Consider the following 22,882-nt stretch of genomic DNA (forward strand, 5'->3'; position numbering starts at 1 on the left):
TCTCAAGTGTCACGCATTGAGCGTGACAGTCACTCATTTCGGTCTTTTGTCACGCTCTCCCGCCACACATTGTATTTCAGACGCTGAAAAACTATTTGTAATATATTTAATATGCCGCTTGCCGCAGCGCTCAAAACTGTGGCCGCGCCGCTCTCACTGTGGAACCGGCAGGAATTAAGCGCGTCTCCTCTGGTGTTGTTCGTCGAGCTACACAATAGCCAATCAGAAAATAGCACTATTGTATCTGGGTAAGATTTAACACAACAACCAATGAAAAAAAATGTACACGGTTCTAATGGTGTATGGGTTGACAACATTTTTCTATGTTTTTTTTTTTGTAGCAGTGAAACCAACATTAGTTAAAACAGTATTAAAGTAGTAGTAAAGAGTAGAGAAGAGAGCCGTGGAATTGCTCAGTTAGCTTCAGAGTCAGTAACGTTACTGGTAAATGCATTTACCTAACACACTGTAGCCCAATGTCAAAACGTTTTTATGTAATTATATTATTAGTATAATACTAATAATATATATTACCCACGGCAATGGATCTATTATTAGGGGTGGCCCACCCCTAATAATAGATCCATTGCCACTGAGTAGCTGACGGATGTATTCCGTCAAAATGGCTGACACGCGGCTAGGGGTCACGTGACTGGGAGATCCCTATAGAATGACTGGCTAGCTCATGACGTCATAAACAATGAAGCCACCGCGCCGCCAAATACTGTAGACCCCTTTTCAGTTGGTAATCATGGTGACGTTTTTTATGGGGGGAGCTTAGGTGGTGGCAGAACGATCCCTCTGGCCGCTTCCCTAACGTTAGTATGCAAGTTTTGTTAGGTTGTTTTTTAACAATGACTGGAGAAAATCCGATTTTATCTTAATGTGCAAGGTCACTCACTGTCCAGGACCGCGATTGTTATTTGCAAAGGTTAATTTTAAAGGACGGAACCAGATTGGTCGACCCATAGCCGTTACACGCTCACTCAATGATGGAGGATCTGACAGGATTAACGTTAACGCTAGGCTACCTCCGGTTGAGTGACCTGACTTCTACACCTATCCGATAGAGAAACTGAGGGCATATAAATCTTTAGATGCCTAGAACTATGTGATGAATGGTCACGTACAAGACTTGTGTGGTACGATCCGCAGTTCTGTCTAGCCAGCGCCAAGAAGACGACAATGTAAAGAGTGACTGTAATAAAAATTCCAGATACAGCATATTCATTTTTCATTGATTCTTGCACCCGACAACACAACAAGATGACATTTAATAATAATAATAACAATTTAAGCTCATTATTATGTAGCTGAATCTGTGCTGGTTTGTATTGGCCACCTGCCGTTTTCCCTTTGTTTTGCTAGCGCCGTGACGTAACTGTGACGTCGACTCGAAATTGGTCTATTGGTATTCCCTAGTCTAGTGAGCTCACGCGTTCTATTGAATCAATAGGAAATTGTATGATTTGACTGAGAAAACGACTCGGTTACTAACGTAACCTCGGTTCCCTGAGAGGAGGGAACGAGTATTGCGTAACTAGCTTACGCTATGGGAAAACTCCTTTTCTCGAGAATATTGAAGTCTTTATGTAAAACGCATTGCAGCTGCACAGCAGACAGCAATGAGCGAAGGAGCTCGGTCATTGGCTGTGCTGCGGCAACTTGCTCGAACCAATGACGGGGCGACTCTGAATGCGCGACCAATGAGCACGCCTCGCGCCTGCGCGCGTCAGAGCCCGCCAAGATGGGCGTGGCCAAAAGCTATATATTGGGCGCCCCGTCATGAGAGTTCTTTAGGTTAAAACGACTGAACCGAACTTACCAAGCAGAAGCACGGCAGCTTACGCAATACTCGTCCCCTCCACTCAGGGAACCGAGGTCACGTTAGTAACCGAGTCGTTCCCTTTCGAGAGGTCTCTCCTATTGCGTAAGTAGCTTACGCTATGGGAACACCATGCAAAACGCTGTGCGTCCTGTACTTCGGCTTATGATAGCCAGAGGCAGGTGCCTGAGCTGAAAAGCAAAGTTATCATCCAACTAGCCGGCAGAGGCGAGCTTTATATGTGGGAAAAAGTACAGAGCGGCTAGAAGGCGCTCAGTGTGACACAAGCACATACATATCTAGATACGAACTCATAGTTCTACTAGCATCATGCTGATAGTACATTGGAATGCAATGTCGGGATCTGTAGATTGTAAAACCTGATAAATGTGGACGGTGAGGCCATGCCCAGGAAGAAGCCACACTCCTGGTGGAGTGTGCTTTGACTCCCCAGGGGCATTGAAGTCCCTTGGCTTCATAAGCCAGCGCTATAGCCTCAACTATCCAGTGAGAGATTCTCTGCTTTGAAACGGCGGAACCTTTCGTACGGCCGCCAAAGCATACAAACAGTTGTTCTGTCTGTCGGAATAGGGCAGAACGCTCCAAATACACTCTGAGAGCCCTAACGGGGCAGAGTAGATTAGCGTCGTGTTCGTCTGCTGGAGACGATAGCGCAGTTAGGGAGATAACCTGTGCTCTGAAGGGAGTGGTGAGCACTTTAGGAATATACCCATGTTTTGGCCTAAGGACGACCCTGCAGGTCCGAATTCTAGGCAGGCAGCGCTTGCCGAAACCGCGTGCAGGTCGCCCACTCTCTTGACCAAGGCGAGTGCCAGCAAGAGCGCAGTTTTGAGCGAGAGCTGCTTAAGGTGCACGGTTCGGAGTGGTTCGAACGGGTGCCCTTTAAGAGCGTCTAGGACAGTAGCTAGGTCCCAGATCGGCACTGAGGGGCGGCGTGAAGGGTTCATCCTCCTAGCGCCCCTTAGGAAACGAATAATTAGGTCTTTTCTTCCCAATGGACGTTCCATCACAGGGTTGTGTGACGCTGTGATGGCCGCCACATATACTCTGAGCGTGGAGGGGGTGCGGCCCGCCTCCAGAAGCCCTTGTAGAAAAGCGAGTACGTTCGTAATCTCGCATGTTTCAGGGTTCAGGCCCTCGGCGTTACACCAGTCACTGAACACTTTCCATTTCTGGGCATATAAGCGTCTCGTGGAGGGCGCCCGCGCCTCAGCAATGGTTTTTAACGCTCCACTCGTGAGGTTCCTGGGAACCCGTTGAGGGGCCATGCATGAAGGGCCCACAGATCGGGGCGGGGATGAAATATCATCCCGCTGGCCTGACTGAGGACGTCTGGCCTCAGTGGAATCGGCCGTGGTGCAGATTGCATTTCCATCAATTCTGGAAACCATGTTTGGTTCTTCCAGAGTGGGGCTATCAGGAACACTGCGTTTTTCTCCTCTCTGACCCGACTGATGACCTGTGGCAGCATCGCGATCGGGGGAAAAGCATATAAGGGGCGGCTCGGCCAGCTCTGGGCGAGCGCGTCCGTGCTTTTCGTGAAGAAAAGAGAGCAGTGTGCATTCTCCTTGGAGGCGAAGAGGTCGACCTCCGCCTCGCCAAAGATTTTCCATAACCACGGAATCGTCAGCGGGTTGAGAGCCCATTCTCCTGGGAGAATCTTGTCTCTGGATAGCATGTCTGACCCTTGGTTCAGCGCGCCTGGCACATGCGCTATTCTCAGCAAGCGCAAGTTGTGCTGGGACCATAAGATGAGTCTCCTGGCCATTGAATGCATGGAGCTCGACCTGAGTCCACCCTGGCGATTTATGTACGACACTACCGTCATGTTGTCCGTTCGGACCAGGACGTGTTCGTTTTTTAGATGTGGAAGCAGGGCTCTGAGAGCCAAAGCGACCGCTTTCATCTCCAGACAGTTTATGTGTAGGCGCTTCTCCGGGTTTGACCAAAAGCCGGAGACAGGCCTGCCCTCGTAAAGGGCCCTCCAACCTATTTTGGAGGCATCTGTTGTGATCATCTTTCTCCTTGTGTTCACACCCAGACTCACGCATGACTGGTACCAGTCGGCGGCTTTCCAGTGCGTCAGGGCTTTTATACAGCCGTGGTTCCCTCTGATTAAAAGGTGGCCCGAACGCCACGCGTGACCAGGGACGCGGCTCTTCAGCCAGCGTTGGAGAGGACGCATATGCAACAATCCTAGCTGGAGTACGGCCGATGCTGAGGCCATGAGACCTAGCATCCTCTGAAACCGCTTGACGGGGGCGCGCGCGCCCGCCCTGAATGATGTTGCAAGGCGCCGGATGGTGAGCGCGCGCTCTGATGAGAGACGAGCTGTCATTTGCATCGAGTCTAGAACTATTCCCAGGAAAGAAATCTTCTGGCTGGGAGATAGTATACTTTTTGCAAAATTTATTCTTAGACCCAGGCATTCTAGATGGCTGATATTCCAAGATCTGTGTGTTATTAACTGACTCTCTGATTGTGCTAGGACCAGCCAATCGTCGAGATAATTCAGTATTCGCACTCCCCTTTGCCTCAAGGGGGAAAGTGCTGCATCCATACATTTCGTGAATGTACGGGGAGCCAGGTACAGGCCGAACGGAAGTACTGTGTACTGGTAGGGCATAAGAAAAAAATTTGTTTGGTTCCGGTTTCCGACCGACCCTGTCAATATATGTGCGACCCAAATTTATTTTATGAGCTTGGGGAAGAAATAATGCAAATTAAATAAATACACAAATAAAAAACTTTGAGACGAACTATAATTTATGTTTTTGTACAGCACCGTATTTGTATAGCCTGTTGTCCTCCAGCAATGCGAACAAACGAGGCAGCCACGGGCGTTCACACATCGTTGTTGTCATGTAGATTCACTGCTGCGCTTGTGACAGGGCGCATGAACTAAACGAGCAGAGATAGAGAGCCCCGGTCGCGCGCGCGCACGCTCTCTGCAGAGCCAGGCGAAAGTATAGGCTTCACCGTCTCAAAACTAAGCACTGTCTTGCTCTCTCTCCCTCGCACATATTAATGAAAATAAATCGACACGATGGCAAGGTCGGAAGACTAAAGTTTCATGTGGAGCATTCGGAGATTTATTTTTTCCTGAATTACCACAGGGTGGGAATTGTGCTAAAATACGTTGCCTTATCTTCTCTGCAAAGCGTTCCACACATTCAGCTGACATATAAACCACACTTTAAATAAAAGAAAAAACTATCCAGTGATGAGATGTTTTCTGTGATGATGACACAAATCTTGCGGGATGTCCTAACCGCCGGGATAATCACACAACGCACACACGTCCGATAATGACACGTCCAATTCGCGAACTAATGACTCATTTGAACCGATTCGTTTTAATGAATGGTTAAAACAACTGATGTTTCCAACACTGAACTCACGAGACGTCTGACGTCCCGTTTGCCCCCGCGCACACATTTAAAATCAGCGTGTGTGTGTGTAACATGCTGGGACACACAAGGTGGTAGAGTACATGTATAGGTAGGCTATGTTATGAAAAAATAGAGTAGCTTTTCCATCGCTACTGTAAATAAAAACTAAAAAAATAATATGAATAATTTCCTTTCTATCACTTGCTGCCACTGGACAAAAAAAAATAAAAATAATAAAGTCCCTACCGACCCATGACCTCAACTGACAACCAACCGGAACCAAACTTTTTTTTTTTTATGCCTAAGACTGTCCCTCGAAAGCGAATCTCAGAAAAGGCCCGTGATGAGGCGCTATTGGAATGTGAAAGTAAGCATCTTTCAGATCCACGGAGAGAAACCAATCTCCTGGGCGTACTTGCGTGAGGATATGTTTGGTTGTTAACATTCTGAACGAGCGAATCATTAGTGCTTTGTTCAGGTGTCTGAGATCTAGGATGGGGCGGAGACCGCCATCCTTTTTCGAGACGAGAAAATAGCGGCTGTAAAAACCTGCCCCGCTCATAGAGGGGGGAACAGTTTCCACAGCGCCCTTTTCTATTAATATGCGCACCTCGGTGCGTAGAACATAAGAACACTCCTTTCTCACTTTCGTCTCGACCACAGTCGTAAAACTTGGTGGTCTGCGAGCGAACTGGAGCGAGTATCCGTGCTTTATTATATTCAACACCCATTTCGGCATATCTGGAATATTTTCCCATGCCGCTGCGTGTACAGATATGGGCTGAATACAGGCTAGGGGTGGGCCGCTGTGACGTAGGGACCCGGCCAGCGAATCGCCTGAGCTCGTAGCTCTCAGAGGCGCGGGCGCGCGCTGAGCAGCTGAGTGAATGGGCGCGTGTGTGATTACAACAGCGCGCGCTATGTCTGTAAAACTCGCAGCCTGAGCTGGGGCTGTGTTTGACACTGTAGGGACAGTGTTTATAAGTTGGGGTGCATAGACAGTGGTTGGCACACGCGTCACTTTTATAATGTTTCCCGCTTTTACTGGGGATGAATTCATAACTGTGTGAACAGTGCTTGTGTGTAGTGGTGCGTACATGACCGTAGGCACGTGATCTACATTCATGGGGCGTGCAGCCTGAGCTGGGAATGAATTTGGCACTGTTTTGACAGTATCTGGAAATGCACACTTTGTGGACATGTGAACCCTTAGTGACACAGGCAGAAAAAGACTCTTTTTGTGTTTTCTGTGTGTCACCGTAAAAACGGCGAATGTTTGCAGGTGAGCGAGCTCTCTGCTGTATGGACATTTCCAGCCGCCTGTAAGGGGACTGGGTAATGTTTGAGATTTTGCAGAGAGAGTGGTCCGGCTTTTGCGAGACACGCACTCTCTCTTCTCATTCCTGTAGCTAGGAAGGCTTTCGAGGCTCAGGGTCCAGCATAATCTTGGGCCGAGGACACCGTCGCTCAGGAGGCGGCTTGCGGTTGTGGGAGCGCGAGCGGCGTCGAGCGTCAGTCTGAGGTGCGGGCTGAGAGGCGGTGGGGGCTGCTCTAGCCAGCTGCGGCTGTGGCGGCCTCTGTCTGCTCTGCGATGAGCTGGAGCGTTTAGGCAGGAAATGGCGCATAGCTTGTGAAGCGTTCTGGGCCTCAGTGAAGCGTTCGGCGAAACCTTTAACCGCCGGTCCAAACAGCCCGCTGGTGGAGATAGGCGCATCGAGAAACGGGGCCTTATCCGCGTCCTTCATCTCCGTCAGAGTCGGCCACAAATGGCGCTCGAGAACAGTCAAATTAGCCATGGTGCGGCCAATAGACTGGGCGGTGGCCTTCGTGGCTCGCAGGGCTATGTCAGTCGCGCTGCGTAGGTCCTAGAAGGCTTCGGGTTCGGGGCCAGACTCGTCCAGGGAGCGGAGAAGCTTGGCTTGGAACACTTGAAGTACCGCCATTGAGTGAAGCGCTGACGCAGCTTGGGCGGCGGTGGCGTAGGCGCAACCACCGAGAGCCGAAGTAGTGCGGTAGGGCTTCGAGGGGTGGGAAGCCTTGGCTTTCCATCCGGTGGTGGAGGGCGGACAGAGATGATTGGCCACGGCCTCCTCGAGGGGCGGCGTTCCCTCATAGCCTCTTTCCTTCGCGCAGTCCACAAAGGAGAGCGACGAAGAAAAAGAAGGCTTCAGACGCGCAGAGTGGGGGGCTTTCCATGACTTGGTGAGTTCGTCATGAACTTCCGGGAAGAAAGGAGAAGGCCTTTGCCGAGGGGCCTGCTGGCGCCCCTGCAGAAACCACTCGTCCATTCGGCTTCGGGTTGGTTCTTCGGGAGAAGACCAATCGAGCCCGAGGTCCTCCAGGGCCTTCGAGAGGATGCGGACAATCTCTGTATCCATAGTGGAGCCCCCACTCGTGTTAGCTAGCGTCGATGGGGCGGGGTCGAAAGTGGAGCCCGGCCAGTCGTCAGATGCAGCGTCGATGGACAAGGTGTCATCTACTCCCCCGTCGTCCTCGGACGCGCCGAAAGTCACAAGGCCCACCGCTCTGCTAGAGGGGTGTGGGTCCGGCTGAGTGAACTGAACCGGCGGTGGGGAAGACAAGAGCGGCGGTGAAGCGCGCGGAGACTGGCTCGGCGTGACGTCACTGAGCTCAGGTTCAGGAAGCCTCTGTGAGCGGCGCTTTTTCTTAACGCGCGGCTCAAACAGAGGGGTGGCGGCGATGGGCTCGCTCGCGGCGAAAGCTGCGAAGCGAGCCCACAGTGCGGAGAGACCCAGGTCATCACATTCTGGGCATCCGCCCTTGGTCAAAGCAGCTTCTGCGTGGTCCCGGCCCAGGCAGCGAGCGCAGATAATGTGACGATCCCCGTCTGGAAGAAGGTCTCTGCACGACGCGCAGGAAGGCATTTGAAACAACGCCTCAGAAAATTGCTCTTTTACAAATGTCGCGGGCGAACAGATGTAAAATACTTGCGTGTAGCGCGCCGGATGGCTCAGTAGGATGGCGTTCGAAGGCGGCTGAAAATGCCGACGTCCTCGTAGCAATCCCGCTGGTATGCTTTTCCACGGCGGCGAAGGCTTTCAATAATCCGGAGGAAGGTGTTCGCTGAAGGAGATTAAATCTAAAGAACTCTCATGACGGGGTGCCCAATATATAACTTTTGGCCACGCCCATCTTGGCGGGCTCTGACGCGCGCGGGCGCGAGGCGCGCTCATTGGTCGCGCATTCAGAGTCCCCCCGTCATTGGTTCGAGCAAGTTGCCGCAGCACAGCCAATGACCGAGCTCCTTTGCTCATTGCTGTCTGCTGTGCAGCTGCAATGCGTTTTACATAAAGACTTCAATATTCTCGAGAAAAGGAGTTTTCCCACTGCGTAAGCTACTTATGCAATAGGAGAGACCTCTCGAAAGGGAACATTGCCTAAGGAGACACCGTTTTAAAATCTAAAGTCTCCCTGTCCATTCGTACCACTCAAACACCCTAAGCATTTAAATGGATATTTATTTAAAGTCTAAATTTTTTTCTGATTATTAAAAATTGCATTACATTAAGATGTAGCTAAATCTACTGTACAACAGTAGGCAAATATAATTATTTCAGTCAATTTCTTCAAGCTAAACCAAACTTTTATTTTGACGGGTTGCCGTGAAGACCTTTGAGTTTCTGTGTGTTGTGATATGACGATAGTTTTTCTCAAATGAAGCGGTAAAATCATAGATATTATATAGAGACTAGATGCCCTATTGGCCGCTGGAAACCGAGAAATCCGGCCGCCATCTTGAACCGGTCGTATTCCTAGTTTCGTTGCGTGGCAGCAGGTAAGATGCCAGAGCATTGTGGAGCATTTTCCTGTTCTAATCGCCGGACCATCGAAAATAGGGCTTTTCACAAGTAAGTCTTAACATTACCGTACTATTGGTTGTATTTTGTGCATAGAATATTACCAGATTATCGAGATGGAGCAAGGATATTTGCTATTACTGTACTGAAATCGTTGTGAAATGCTGTTTACTGCATCAGCCGATGTTCACCCGGCATGGAGAGGTGGGGTAACTGTTAAAGTAATAATTACAAGAGCTTCTAGGTTATCAGATAAGCATTCAACTGCCCTGTTGTATAGGTTATTTGTGTTTGCGCACATGATATCAGGAAGCAATGTAATACACACATGACAGCGATGCGCAAATCTAGTTACCCCTCCAACTTCTAGTTATTGATAACCTATATCTTATCACATGCGATTTGGCTATTGATATTACAGAAGTCCTGTGGTAAAATTACACTATTAACTTACTCCATCTACCCTTGTAAAGTTAATCCGAAAAGGGCTTTAGTCTCGACATTTTCCCCTCCCACATCCACATCCAATAAAAAAGGTATGTATGTATTATGTAATGTATATTTCATGTTTTCCGAATTTAATTTTTAGAAATTACTGATGCAAACACGTTGAAAAGCTTCTTCTCAATTTTTATTACAGGTGGCTGCGTTCGGTGGATTCGGTGGCTGCGTTCTGTGTGTTAAAGTGTGTGTGTGTGTGTGTATGAGTGAGAGAGAGAGAGAGAGAGAGAGAGAGAGAGAGAGAGAGAGAGAGAGAGTGAGTGTGTGTCTGTTCGTGTTTGTTTGTTTGTGTGTCTGTTCGTGTGTATGTGCGTGTCACAAATCATAAATTGTTTCTTCAACTTATTAAAATATCTTACTTTACTGCAACTATCTGTTTCTGCTTCTTTATTATATTTATAGTGTGTCATTTATAAAATACATTATATCCTTCATCACACATAATGTGTCTGGTCACTTTATATCTTATATCAGAATATTATATTACTGTTAAGCCTTCTATGGATATTAAAATACGTCGAACCATGTGTCCAGTATCATAGCTACATGAATGACCTTTGCAGCAAAAAAAAACGCGTGAAAATCAGTTCAGTGAGATATGATTAATTTAATGCGCTGACAGCTCATTTCACCTGCCATTCAGATTACACTGAGCGGGCGCTGCCGGAGCATGGACACTGCACCGGAGTCGATCTGTTGCAGGGAGGGCAACCTGGAACATTTATTGATTGTCGAAAATGCATCTCCATGCACCATTCATTTCGGATGCTGTGCGGTGAGAGAGACGTGTTGAGGGTGGCTATGCTATCTCTAAGGGATGTCCGAGCTGAGACACTGGAGCGCCCTATAAGTAGCTGGTATGTAACAGTGTATTTTACGAATTGGCGACTGGGCTAGGCTAGGCTAATTTATATCCCTTTCTAGGCTGCTTAGGTTAACAGCGTACCGGCAGTTCAGTCTTTGGGCGAGGGGGCATTTGGGAAGGATGAATAAGATTCCATTTGCATCCTGTGCAGTGAACTAACGTTAACGTTACATATTTTCCCCTCAGCCGAATATCAAGGATTCTAGTATGCCTTGGACTTGTAGCTAAATAAAACATTTGATATCAGACGCTTCATGTACTCATTGACGTTTTCAACACATCTGTCTCTCGTTCCTAGGATTAAACACTAGAAATCACGACCAGAATAATTTTGTTGACAAGGCAGGGGGTAGAGAGAAGCTAGCTCTGCTAGTGTTGGTTGGCAACGGAGTAGCCTACCATGCCAGTGACGTAGTCGAATGTTGAAATCCAACATGGCGGCGCCCGTGTAACAACAACATTTTCAACGTACAATTTTATCCCTTTTAACAAATTCTGCCATTTCAATAATTGTACCAATGAGAATAAATAAAATGCATCTGTAATATCACATTTTTTCAAATTTCAGTTCAGTTCATCTTTAAGCCCTATTGTACCGAATTTTGGTTGTAGTTCCACCAGAGTTCCATTGGGGGGCGATCGTCCGAGTGCAAAATGAATGGGAGTCTATGGGACTAGACAGCTAAATTTGTCTCTTTCACCCGATTGCCATTGAGAAATCTCAGATTTGATTGTAGGTTTTGCAAGTTCAACCTGGGTTATAGGTCGAAAGTTGAATGAACGAGTACTGATGTCCTTTTGATTTCTTACAGGATGAGTTGTTGTTGCCCATTACACGCTATCATTCTGCTAATGAACGCTGATTGGTCAGTGAAGGACTGATTACGTCCAGAGATACCGCTTGATGGCATCCGAAGCGGAACGAGAATGTTAAGGCGGACTTTTTCGCCCAATTTGTATTTCAACGCAGCAACTTTTTTTGTTTTGGTTGGTGGCACATTTATCTGCCTATGGTTATGTATGTACTGTGAAATTAACACGGAAAATAAATTGATTTGGAGTACTTGTGTATAGGGCTGCAACTAACGATTATTTTGATAATCGATTAATCGGACGATTATTTTTTCGATTAATCGGATAGAAATTAAATTAGTTTTTTTTTTAATTATAACTAAATAAAACCGTAAATCAGGGTATTTATGTGTAAAAGTGTACTTTAAAAAGTGCAAAAGCCACACATTGAGTTTTACTAATATCAATATTTGCATTGTTTTTAATGATAATTGCTGATGGCAAGTTGACAAACATGATTATTGTTAAAAAATGATATCCAACATATTATGTTTTAACACAATTTTTGTTAAAACAAATTTACACAGAAATGTTGTTCAGATGTGAATATCTGAACTAAAAACAAACTAAAAACATCTAAAATATATAATTCATTTAATTTTTATTTAAAATTAATTATATATAAGGAATATAAGGATAAAGAATATAATATATATTATATATATAATGTATAAAAGAATATAATATAAGGATAAATTGATTAAATAAATATAGAAAGACTGAAAACAATTGTGTGAATGTAGAGCCGCAGTAGATCGCGTTTGAAAAACAATTAAAACTTAGTAGACAAATGCTATAAAAAGAGAACGGAATGGAGGTAACGTTACCCAGCAAGCTAACAGGCTTGAGTAAAGGACAGGAGAAATTATGCATTAGTGCACAAGCATTCGCTGAAAACCACTGAGTACAGTGACTAAAAAACAATATTTTACTGCTGCTGTTATTAACTGCCTTTGTATTTAATGCTTCACTTTGTAAACACCGTTTTAATTTAACCTATTTCTGCGGTAGCGCCATTTTAATCCATCACTTACGTTGCGAGCGAACTGATTGCACAACCTGATGCTCGAGACAAAATACAGACATCCCGGAAGTCCCGGGAGTCTCCCGCATATTGATTGCGGCTCCCTGATGCCCGCGAATTAGTTCAAACTCCCGAAATCTAGAGCGCGCAAGCAAGAGCACGCATGCGAGACAGATGAGACCATAGACATCATATAGAGACTAGATGCCCTATTGGCCGTTGTGGCGCAAGAAATGTGGCCGCCATCTTAAACCGGTCATACTCCTATTTGCGTTGCATAGCAGCAGTCGATGCCAGAGCACTGTGCAGCATATTCCTGCTCAAATCGGCGGACCATCACTCGGGGATTACTTTTCACAAGTAAGATTTAACATTTAACATTACCGTACTATTGGTTGTATTTTGTGAGTAAAATATTCAATGTGTCCTGTATCGTAGCTACGTGTATGACCTTTGCAGCAAAAAAACCCGCGTGAAAATCAGTTCGGTATTCAGTGAGATATGATTAATTAAATACGCTGGCAGCTCATTGCACCTGCCAAACAGATTACACTGAGCGGAGCTGGTGACCGGTTTAAGATGGCGGCCCCACGGCTCGTCTGCGCCAATAGGCAGTAGCGGTCGATAGGGCGTCTATCTATATGATGTCTATGGATGAGACTGCTCCAAACCGTGTAGCGCGCGCGCTCGGCAGAGCGCCTGAGGGAGAGAGACCTTGCGTGTGTGTGCGTACCAGTAAACGCTCCCCGTGACGTAAGCAGACCAACTAATCGATAATGAAATTCGTTGACAACGATTTTCATAATCGATTATAATCGATTTTATCGATTAGTTGTTGCAGCCCTACTTGTGTATATTAGTCTTGTGTTAGGAAATACAGGATACATATGGTATAGTATTGCCACCTAAAAAAACCTGAAAAAGGAGAAAAATGCCTGGCAGGTGTGCAATGATAAATTGTTCTAATAGTGGGAAAGGGTTATCCTATTTCTCATTTCCCAAGCACGAAAAAAGGTAAGTGTGCTCCTGTGTTTGCAAAGCCTACCTGAATTTACGGTGGTTCACGTGGGAGGGAAGTTGGCTAATGTACAAAATTGCCCAGGTTGCACGGGCTATCACAGAACGTAACGATACGTGTTGGGAGGGGGGACTCTTCCCTTACTAACTTGCTACACAAATTGTTTTGTTAATATTTGAACTACTTCACTGAATCACCCTCTACAGACTGAATAGTTTGTTTTAGGAGTTATCTATTACTGTCTGTGTGTGTGTATTTTTGGCATGGTCTTTTAAAACAACAAAACAAAAACTCTTCTAGCACGTGTATTTACCTGTGTCAGCTGTGTTGTCGATGCCTCGAGAGAAAAGAAAGTGCAGAAAGCATCAAAGTGACTTAAGGATTGCCATAAAGCAGTTCCAGTTCTCTGGTCGTACGATGTGTATGACGTCATTGACATTTTAAAAGACTTTTTAAAGCAAATAATTGACTCTAAAAAAATCTAACACCCAGTAATCTGTACTTTCTTTGCATCTCCTTTCGAAAACAACATTCAAATTACTAGACAAAAAATTATATCCTGAGAAAAGTGGATTTTTAGGGGTATATCTCCATAGACCTCCATTCATTCTGCACTTCATTCTGCACATATGCGCCCTCATGTGGAACTTCCTCATTTCCCAAGGACGAAAAAAGCAGTGTTGCCAACTTAGCAATTTTGTTGCTAGATTTAGCAACTTTTTAGACGACCCTAGCAACTTTTTTTTCAAAAAGCACCTAGAAACAAATTTAGCAATTTTTAAAATTTATTTGGCAACTTTTAGCAACTTTTGGATAGCGACTCTAATCCAAACATTACGCGTAAAAGCTAGCTAAATAGACTGAGCGGTTCATTCCTAATTTCTTAAGATCGCTTTGGAAATTGCTGTGAAAACTGGAAGACTAAATACAACGAGCGCAGGGGCGGGGCTACATAAGGCCTATAGAGAGCCTAAGTCCCTCCCCTCCACTTCCGGCTCATGGGACCTTATTTCGGGAAAAAATATGTATGGTAGTCAATGGCGAGGGACAGTTTATCTTTTTATTCCGTCTGAACTGTGCCCTGAATTACACATAATGTTTGTCAATTTAAAAGATAATTATGAAAGTCAAGAAAGTCACAGTTTGTCATAAAACAGAAGAGTAACATTTAGTTTTATGTGAAAATCGCTCAATGAACTACATCTCTCGTCTCGCACTATGTACGTCACCAAGCTCGTGTGTGCAGTCTGGTACAAAACACACAGGCATGACGGCGTAATGTTACGATTATAACGTTAGACTAGAAGAAAAGACAGACGTTAGCTTCAGTAAAGTTAGCTTCATTCATTGAGAGAAAAGGTATGACGTCTCATGCCTGCCTTTTGGGTTTGTAGTCTTTGTAATTAAGTATTTTCACAGTCTTATACCTCAACAGTTTTACATCAAACTGCGACTTTCTTGACTTTAAAATGTATTTTTTAAATTGACAAACATCATATAATACATTATACCATACAATATTTTTCCGAAATAAGGACCCATCAGCCGGAAGATCTATATAGCCAGACACAGAGGCTGCGGGCAGCAGTATTACACGCATTTCAGATTTTTGGTAAATAATTTTTACATTTAATGTGTAGTTTCACTGGTTAAGAAAATGGCCTACGTAAAATATAATTGTTCAAAAGGGTTTACCTGTTCAATATCAATGCTGTATTTAAAAATAAAAAAATCTGATCATGAAAAAGTGTTGTTTGTATTACATTTTCAAATGCTGTATATATATATTGATGTAGCCTATATATAAAGAAAATATATATATATATTACAAACAAATCTAACTTTGCATTTTAAATAATATCTATGTATTACATAACGGCGTAGTTTTGCGTTGCGATTACGTAATGACGTCATAGCGCAATGACGTCACAACGTCATTTAGCAACTTTTAGCAACAAATCCATCTGCCTTTAGCAACTTCCCCTGAAAATTAGTTGGCAACACTGGAAAAAAGGTAAGTGTGCTCCTGTGTTGTCAAAGCCTACCTGAATTTACGGTGGCTCACGTGGGAGGGAAAGTTGGCCAAATGCCAAGTTGGCTAACTTGGCAAACTTATTAGGAGTGTAACTTCTTCCCATATTAGACATTCTCTGGCACTGTGCATCATAATCCTGCTCAAATCGGCGGACCATCACTCGGGTATTACTTTTCACAAGTAAGATTTAACATTTAATATTACCGTACTATTGGTTGTATTTTGTGAACAAAATATTCAATGTGTCCTGTATCATAGCTACGTGTATGACCTTTGCAGCAAAAAAAAACCCGCGTGAAAATCAGTTCGGTATTCAGTGAGATATGATTAATTAAATGCGCTGGCAGCTCATTGCACCTGCCAAACATATTACACTGAGCGGAGTGTATGACCGGTTTAAGATGGCGGCCCAACGGCTCGTCCGCGCCAATTCATACTTTGCACGACACGTCACAAGTACTGGCTGGCGGGCAAGAACGTCGTTCTCTAGCAAGGAAACCCAGTTACCTAATCAAGGAACTTGCCAGGACGTCGCCAGTTTTAATATACAAAAGTTGGTGTTTTGAGGTGTAAACGACATGCCAGATAGTTGTTGTGCGATTGGATGCACTATTATTCAGCATAATCGGGTTCTCAGAGACGACGATGGATATACGGTATAGCGACAACTATCTTAATTTACTGGCTTAATATTTCTCTTGTGGACCTACATTAATGCCAGTAAAAACCTAGAAGAATATTTCTCTTTAAACAAGTTTTTGAAGCTGCTTTTGATTTTCACAGATGGCAGAGTTGTGCAGTTCGTGAACTAAAGACTGTTTTTAGGCCTATACCATTTTAGTGATAGCCTATTATTCATATTTAGTAATTGTATTGTTTTTAGTGTTATTAGTGTCATTAAACGTTTTGTTAATGTGCTATGGAAACAAAATAGCCTCACTATATTTATAATTAATTGTAGTATTGGCCATTTTGTGTGCGTTTGTTGCCCGCCAGGTATCCATGGTAGTCACGTGACTGCAAAGTATGAATAGGCAGTAGCGGTCGATAGGGCGTCTATCTACTGTATATGATGTCTATGGTTGGAGCCCTCTGATGGTAGGGAATCGTAAGATGGCCGCTCGAACACTTACGGTGGCTTCACTGCCTGATGGCAGTTTAGAACGTCATGAGCTATCCAGTCATTCTATACAGATCAGTGCATGTTGTAGGCTACTTTTTGAATAGCATGTACTGTACGTCATCAGTGACTCACATTATTGATGAAATTGATGATCTCGAATATCCTCTTTCTCAGCTTCCCAAGATCGCTGTCCATTTTCTTGTACTGAGGGGGGAAATAAACTGAATTATGAATCAAAGCATTACGTCACTCATTAGACACTCTTTTGTGTCTATCTGAAATCTGCTAGCATCAGTGTTTTTAAATGTACTGTGACAAATTTAGAAACATTTTCATTCCATGAAAACGACAATGCTGAACAAACACAAAATCCCACGTACGTTCCTTTTTTTGTTTAAAAAAAACAACGTTTTTTTGTTTAGAAGGTCAAATATTAGCTGATAATGACTGAGACCCCCCCCCCCCCCCAAAATGATTTATTAATTATTAAATCTCTGTTATATTGAAAAACAAGGTGCATTGATTCTTGCTCTTACTGCTCTGTTGTCCGCCACAAGGAAGAGCTCGATGTATTTTTGTTGCTGCAACAAAGTTGGCCCCTGATCAAGAGGAAATAAATAGGTGGAAAATATAGAACAGAAAACAGAATAATTATTTCAGAGAAATCACTTTGAGAACAGTACAAACTACCTTACTTCAGTGCATTTTTGCATTTTCAACTTCTGCAATTTATTGTGATTGTCGCCTCAACTTTGCAGAACAACAATCGAGACTTTATCACATGACAACCCAGCTAGAATATGATTAATCTTTATGCAACTTTAACCTTATTGTGCTTTGCTGTTTTTTGTAATGCCGAATAGACAGTCTTACTGAGGAACGAGAGCGGGTTTTCAGAATGCGTGGAGGAGCGCCATCCTCACTCTCATCCCAACTAGTGTTGGTGACTCCACACACCCTCGGAGTGTCTTCAAGTGCATCTTCATACTTAGAGACAGCATGGTCACCATCACCATCCTTGGACAACGGCTCGATCAGAAACCTCTGCTTCGCTGTTTGGAAATAGCCTCTGTGAAGATAATTCACACAATGGGCACAATTTGATTTGAGGGTCTTGGTTAGAGAGAGTAATCAGCCCAAGAGGTGACTTAATCAAGAGTGCTTGAGAAACCATGTAATTTATGTGTTTCATTAATCTAGGAAACGCAAGTCACACTGTACTTCCTTTAATTGCAGAAAGGTAAAAAAAAAAAAAAAACAGGTTTGAGGCAACAAACTGCTGTGTGTAGCAATAGCAAGTGTAAAACCAGTAGTGATTGAATATATATATATATATATATCTGACTGATATAGCTTTTTTAAAGGCTTTAAATATTTTAAACAAACTTTTTGAAGATGTCTGTCTACTTTCTAAAGTTTGTAAAGCGTAAAGCTACTTGTAAAGTGACCTTGAGGTTCTGAATGGCACTATAAATAAAAACCATTGTTATTAATTTTTGAAGCAACCTAAAGGTGCTCTAAGCGATGTTGGGTGACATCACTTCTTGTTGATGTTCGAAGTATTGTCAAACAAAACGGAGGCTAGCTCGACCCTCCCTCCTCCTCATCCCGTCCCCACCCCCTCTCTTCCATTGCACGCGCACTAACCCCCCAACCCCACCCCCAAATCATTCTTGTCTGTTATTGGCTGGAACATTTTTGTTACGTTTCGTGGTCCAGGTTGGACCAGTTTGTTTTTGTTGCCATTTGTGGAGCCTGGGGTGTCTACAGAGGCCGCATTTTTTTACAGTATGTTCAGGGGTCTGGCAGCTAGTGGATAGTGAGGAGATGTTTGCTGTATGTGACAACAAATGTTTCGGCCTAAAAAAAGCACAACATCGCTTAGAGCACCTTTAAAGTCGTCATGAAGCAGAAGGTGCGAAAGCCTTTTTTTGCCTATTGTGCGTAGTATACACGACTGAAACGGTAAAAAAAATGTAGAGTGGAACTTGGTTTTGTCCATCTGAAATTGGATCGTTGGATTGTTGTCATTTGTTATAGCTGTAATCTCATGTGAGTGACAGGTTGTACAGCCCTCATGCCAAAAACATGGTATCAAAGTAGAGATGTCGTAAGAGGGAGGAGGAAATTGTTTTGATTAAAGATTACGAGGCACAGATCATTTATAATAAATACTAAAATGTTCCATAACATACAAGAACTGCCTATTTTGAATTTCATGGTGACTAATGATATAAATTGAAAAGAAACATTTTTTCAAATTGTGTTTCCCATACCGTAGTCCATTGCAGATGCTCATGCTAACCGACGACTCGCTGTCATTTACTATTTTCCCATGATAATAGCATAAGTCCTGTGGATGAAAAAGGGATCTCTCACACTGTGGATTCAGAGTACTAATTTATTGCTGATTAATTTTGTAGTGTGTTAAATGTCATATGTTCTATTACTGGATAGACCTATACTGGGAATAACATACCAGATTCTCAGGTGTGGTTGTAACAAGCATCCCGTCCTTAGTGTAGTGGGTCTCGCTGTAGTCTTTAGTCAGCATGCCACTGTTGACCAACAGACATTTATCAGATCAGTCATAAAAAGCTCACTAACTGACAAATCACGATGTATAATGTGTGAAATGTAGTTGTAATATGACACGCAAGTTTGTCTGTGACAATGAGGAACTTTTTTGAGTTTCAATGTGTATGCTGAGGAAACAGACTTACTCATTTTTCTGGAGATGCATTTCAATGTCTTTCCCACCTAGTGTCATAGCGTATTTCACTGTATCAGGTCTTGACTGCAGGAAAATAAATGATTTTATTTGATTAAAATATTAAAATATATGATATTTAGTAGTGGGTAGATGAGAACTCACCTTTAAATCTCTTTTTTGTAGCTCATGTAATTTGATTGGTCGAACAATCTCGTAAACCTTTTTTCCATCAAGTTCAGGAATGTGACCAACTATAGCAGATTGACAAACAGAGGGAATTATAGACACTGAACAGTCACAGATTAGTCATAAAGTACAAATAGACAGTAATTATGATTCATTGGAATATACAGTAGGCTGTATATGTACGCTGTAGGATTTAGATGGCAGAACTGTTTCAACTGATCCAAATATTTTAGTGAAAACACTAGTGTAAACTTGAATACAATCTGAAAGAGATTGCATTAATCAAAAAGGTGTGCTCTTGATATTGAGCCTGAGGTGTAAAACTGTTGCAGCCTTGTATCTAAAAATCGAATATACACACTGCTATTGAGCCAAAGTGATAGGGAGATTAAATCAAACAAAATTAATTGGTCACAGTTTATATTTTAGTTACTGAATAATATGAATTAACTACATGTATTAATATATGGATTTTGTTGTGGATCTGCTTGTGAACACATCTTTTTAGTATTATTACAATTTACTATTTTGGTATTGGGTCAATTGTATGTAATTATATTTACATGTAATACATGGACACTGCAATCTGATGTGTTACCATTTATTTCACATTTCTTTGGAAACGTCATCTAAAAATATGCAATACTGTCGAAAATTATACAATATTTTTTTTCAACAATAACATATAATACAATTTTAAGTATAATTTACATTTATTTATCTGAATCTTAGTAGTTTCAATGAATTCTAGGGTCTGTATGAATAAAATAAAATGCTCACATCAGCAATGTAAGTTCTGTAATTTTACAATCTGACACTGAACTTAAAAAAAATTGTAACAAACATAGTTCTCAACACAACATTGCCTTTCTTTGCATGAACTCTTAGACTGTCAGTGCAGCGTACTATTACTGCTGAAGTGCATAAATAAGTGAATCAGTCATTGTGGAGCAGAGGCACTGGAGTATCCAGTATCTTACCTGAGGGATTGAGTGAAACATACAGAGTGAAGATCCACAACATCAGGTGTCTTCTGGCCATTGTCAGTGAGCAGAACAACTGAAACAGGATAGGTTGCTTAAGCGAAATTGTATAGTTCTCTTGAAGTGTAGTTTAGTCCACAGACCACACCTTATGCAGAGCTGTCTAATCTCTACACATGCACTTTCAGGAAATGACACAGGGGTATAAAAGTTTTGTGACCTGCTCAGACACGCCCTTGTCAAAAGAATGCAGGAAAAAATACAGGCATGCTGTGACGTAATGACACTTGTTTAGTGTTCACAAAGTGCTGTGTTTCGCACATAGAGCTGTCACGTGTGAGTGTTCAATGCCCTTATTTGACTTCTATGAAAAGTGACCAAATTAAAAGTGACCTCTCTATCTATCTATCTATCTATCTATCTATCTATCTATCTATCTATCTATCTATCTATCTATCTATCTATCTATCTATCTATCTATCTATCTATCTGTCTGTCTGTCTGTCTGTCTGTCTGTCTGTCTGTCTGTCTGTCTGTCTGTCTGTCTGTCTGTCTGTCTGTCTGTCTGTCTGTCTGTCTGTCTGTCTGTCTGTCTGTCTGTCTGTCTGTCTGTCTGTCTGTCTGTCTGTCTGTCTGTCTGTCTGTCTGTCTGTCTGTCATTTTACATTTTTACTCTGCGGCCAAGGGGAAATGATGTATAAAGTGCTTATGATTGCACTTCACATGGTGATTGAGTCTGTTATGTTCTACATTTAGCAAAAAAAGTAAATAATTTGGCTCATAATTCGCAAATAATTTGGCTCAAATTAGCCACAAATTGAATTCCACTTTGTTGTCTAATGTATGACCGTTGTGAAGACATTGTCTCTTAACTAAAACTAACATCACAAGAGAGTCAGTCTACAGCAGGAAACTGTGGTTACCTCAAAAGACCCAGAAAATACTGTTATTGCCATACTAATAACAGCAAGGGTATCTAAGCACGTTCTCTAATGTAAATAAAATGTGCAATGCATCTGAAAATGTAATATATATTGTAGATATATTGTATTACTTTGAACCTTCATTTTAATACATACACTATTTTTTACATAATGTATTCAAGGACATTAAACTGACAAAGAATCATTTGGATAGATAAATATACTGCTTCCAGTGTTATGATTATTTCTCAAAATGATTTCTCAGATGACTATAAGCAAAATCCCTGCATTTGTAAACACAAAAAAGCTAGAAACAAACAAAGCCTCAAGGAGTAAAACCTCCATAGTCCCCAATTGAAAGAGCATAAACACTGTGCCTTACCTTCACTTTGTTTCTCCTCTTTCTGTTTTTTGTTTGTTTGATTTTGAATTTTGTTCAAGACGGATTCATACTTGCTAATACTGTCTATGGACATTGTTTGGTCCTCTATTGAATTTTAAAACATCGTAATTCCTTCTCTTTTTCAGCCTTTGGGTTTTCATAAAGATGTCAGTGCATGAAAATGTGTAATGTGAGCCAAAAATAGGAAGTTCCTGCCCCTGTAGTCTGTGATTTTGTCTCCCACTGAAATGCATTTTCACTCTTCTTCTGATACACAAGGTCAAGTCAATGACAATAATGCAGTTATTGTGCTTTCTCCTGATGCATCAAACAAAGCTATTGTTCTCTTATTTGGAGTGGAGAAAGCATGCAGTGTCCATTATGGCCGCATGTGTTGCAAACTGGCCCTTTTCTCTCTTTCCTTGCCTCCTCCTGCTCTCTGTCCTTCTGTGACCTATATCTCAATTGTTTGTTCTGTCATTGATCTAAACTAGTGTGAAAGAATATCTTGTAGACTGAGATCTGGTAGATAAAGCTGGATCATTGAAAAATCAATATGTTAATCAAACTTGTTGCTTCAGGTTATTAAGATATTTATAATTTCCCAAAGGACCTAAAAGGCTTTTGTAAACAATATTGACAATGTCAATTGTCATGCATATCTTCTGCATGAAAGTGTTACATGACTAGAGTTTCAAACGTGTAAATAGAGATACACTACTGTTCATATTTTGTGTAAATTTTGTAACTAAGATTTTCAATGTTTTTGAAGTCTCTTATGTACAGAGCCCCTAAAGGAACATGGTGAATGAAAATTATTTGTCAATGCTTTTGCGTTTCTCCCCGAAAAAACTTTGTTCGCTTGCAAAACTTTTGTGTTCTTTGCGTCTGAAAATGAACTGTAACTCAGCAAATACTTGTCACACTGGCACGAGATATTTTTCTTTATGAAGCTTGAGTTCTCTTCTTTTAAATTAAGTAATTTATATAAAAAACAAATATTCTCAGTTTATGTAATCTGTATGAACAGAGAGAGATTTTCTTTTCAGCTCATTAAGTGTTAATGTGACATGCCCACAGAGAGCGGCGCGCTATTCAAACGCACATGATCTAAAGCAAGCCATGCAAACATGCTAACACCCAACTCAAGTAGAGTTCCTCATTAGCCGAACCCTGTTGATTTCCTCCTCACCCCTCGGCAACGGACGTGGCGGAGCATCC

At 42.7% G+C, this 22,882-nt stretch overlaps 1 protein-coding gene across 3 annotated transcripts in view; it reads right to left on the minus strand.

Annotated features, from left to right (window-relative positions):
• Positions 1–21,913, minus strand: part of adam28 (ADAM metallopeptidase domain 28) — a 32,753-nt gene extending 10,840 nt beyond the window's left edge. Inside the window, exons 1-9 of one of the 3 annotated variants that reach the window (XM_077240889.1) lie at positions 21,662–21,913; positions 20,354–20,432; positions 19,350–19,438; positions 19,198–19,271; positions 18,954–19,032; positions 18,751–18,827; positions 17,348–17,543; positions 17,011–17,073; positions 16,607–16,678 (exon numbers count right to left, since the gene is read on the minus strand). In XM_077240889.1, coding sequence (XP_077097004.1) covers positions 16,607–16,678; positions 17,011–17,073; positions 17,348–17,543; positions 18,751–18,827; positions 18,954–19,032; positions 19,198–19,271; positions 19,350–19,438; positions 20,354–20,414 — 711 coding nt within the window. In that variant the 5' untranslated portion in view covers positions 20,415–20,432; positions 21,662–21,913. Of the gene's footprint in view, positions 1–16,606; positions 16,679–17,010; positions 17,074–17,347; positions 17,544–18,750; positions 18,828–18,953; positions 19,033–19,197; positions 19,272–19,349; positions 19,439–20,353; positions 20,550–21,661 lie in introns of those variants that run through there. The other 2 variants (XM_077240888.1, XM_077240890.1) reach the window with 2 other exon arrangements.
• Positions 21,914–22,882: the final 969 nt, after the last annotated feature.

This window comes from Siphateles boraxobius, unplaced genomic scaffold (genome assembly GCF_051911475.1).
Source record: "Siphateles boraxobius isolate OS27281-9 unplaced genomic scaffold, OSU_SipBor_1 24, whole genome shotgun sequence".
Classification (NCBI taxonomy): domain Eukaryota; kingdom Metazoa; phylum Chordata; class Actinopteri; order Cypriniformes; family Leuciscidae; genus Siphateles; species Siphateles boraxobius.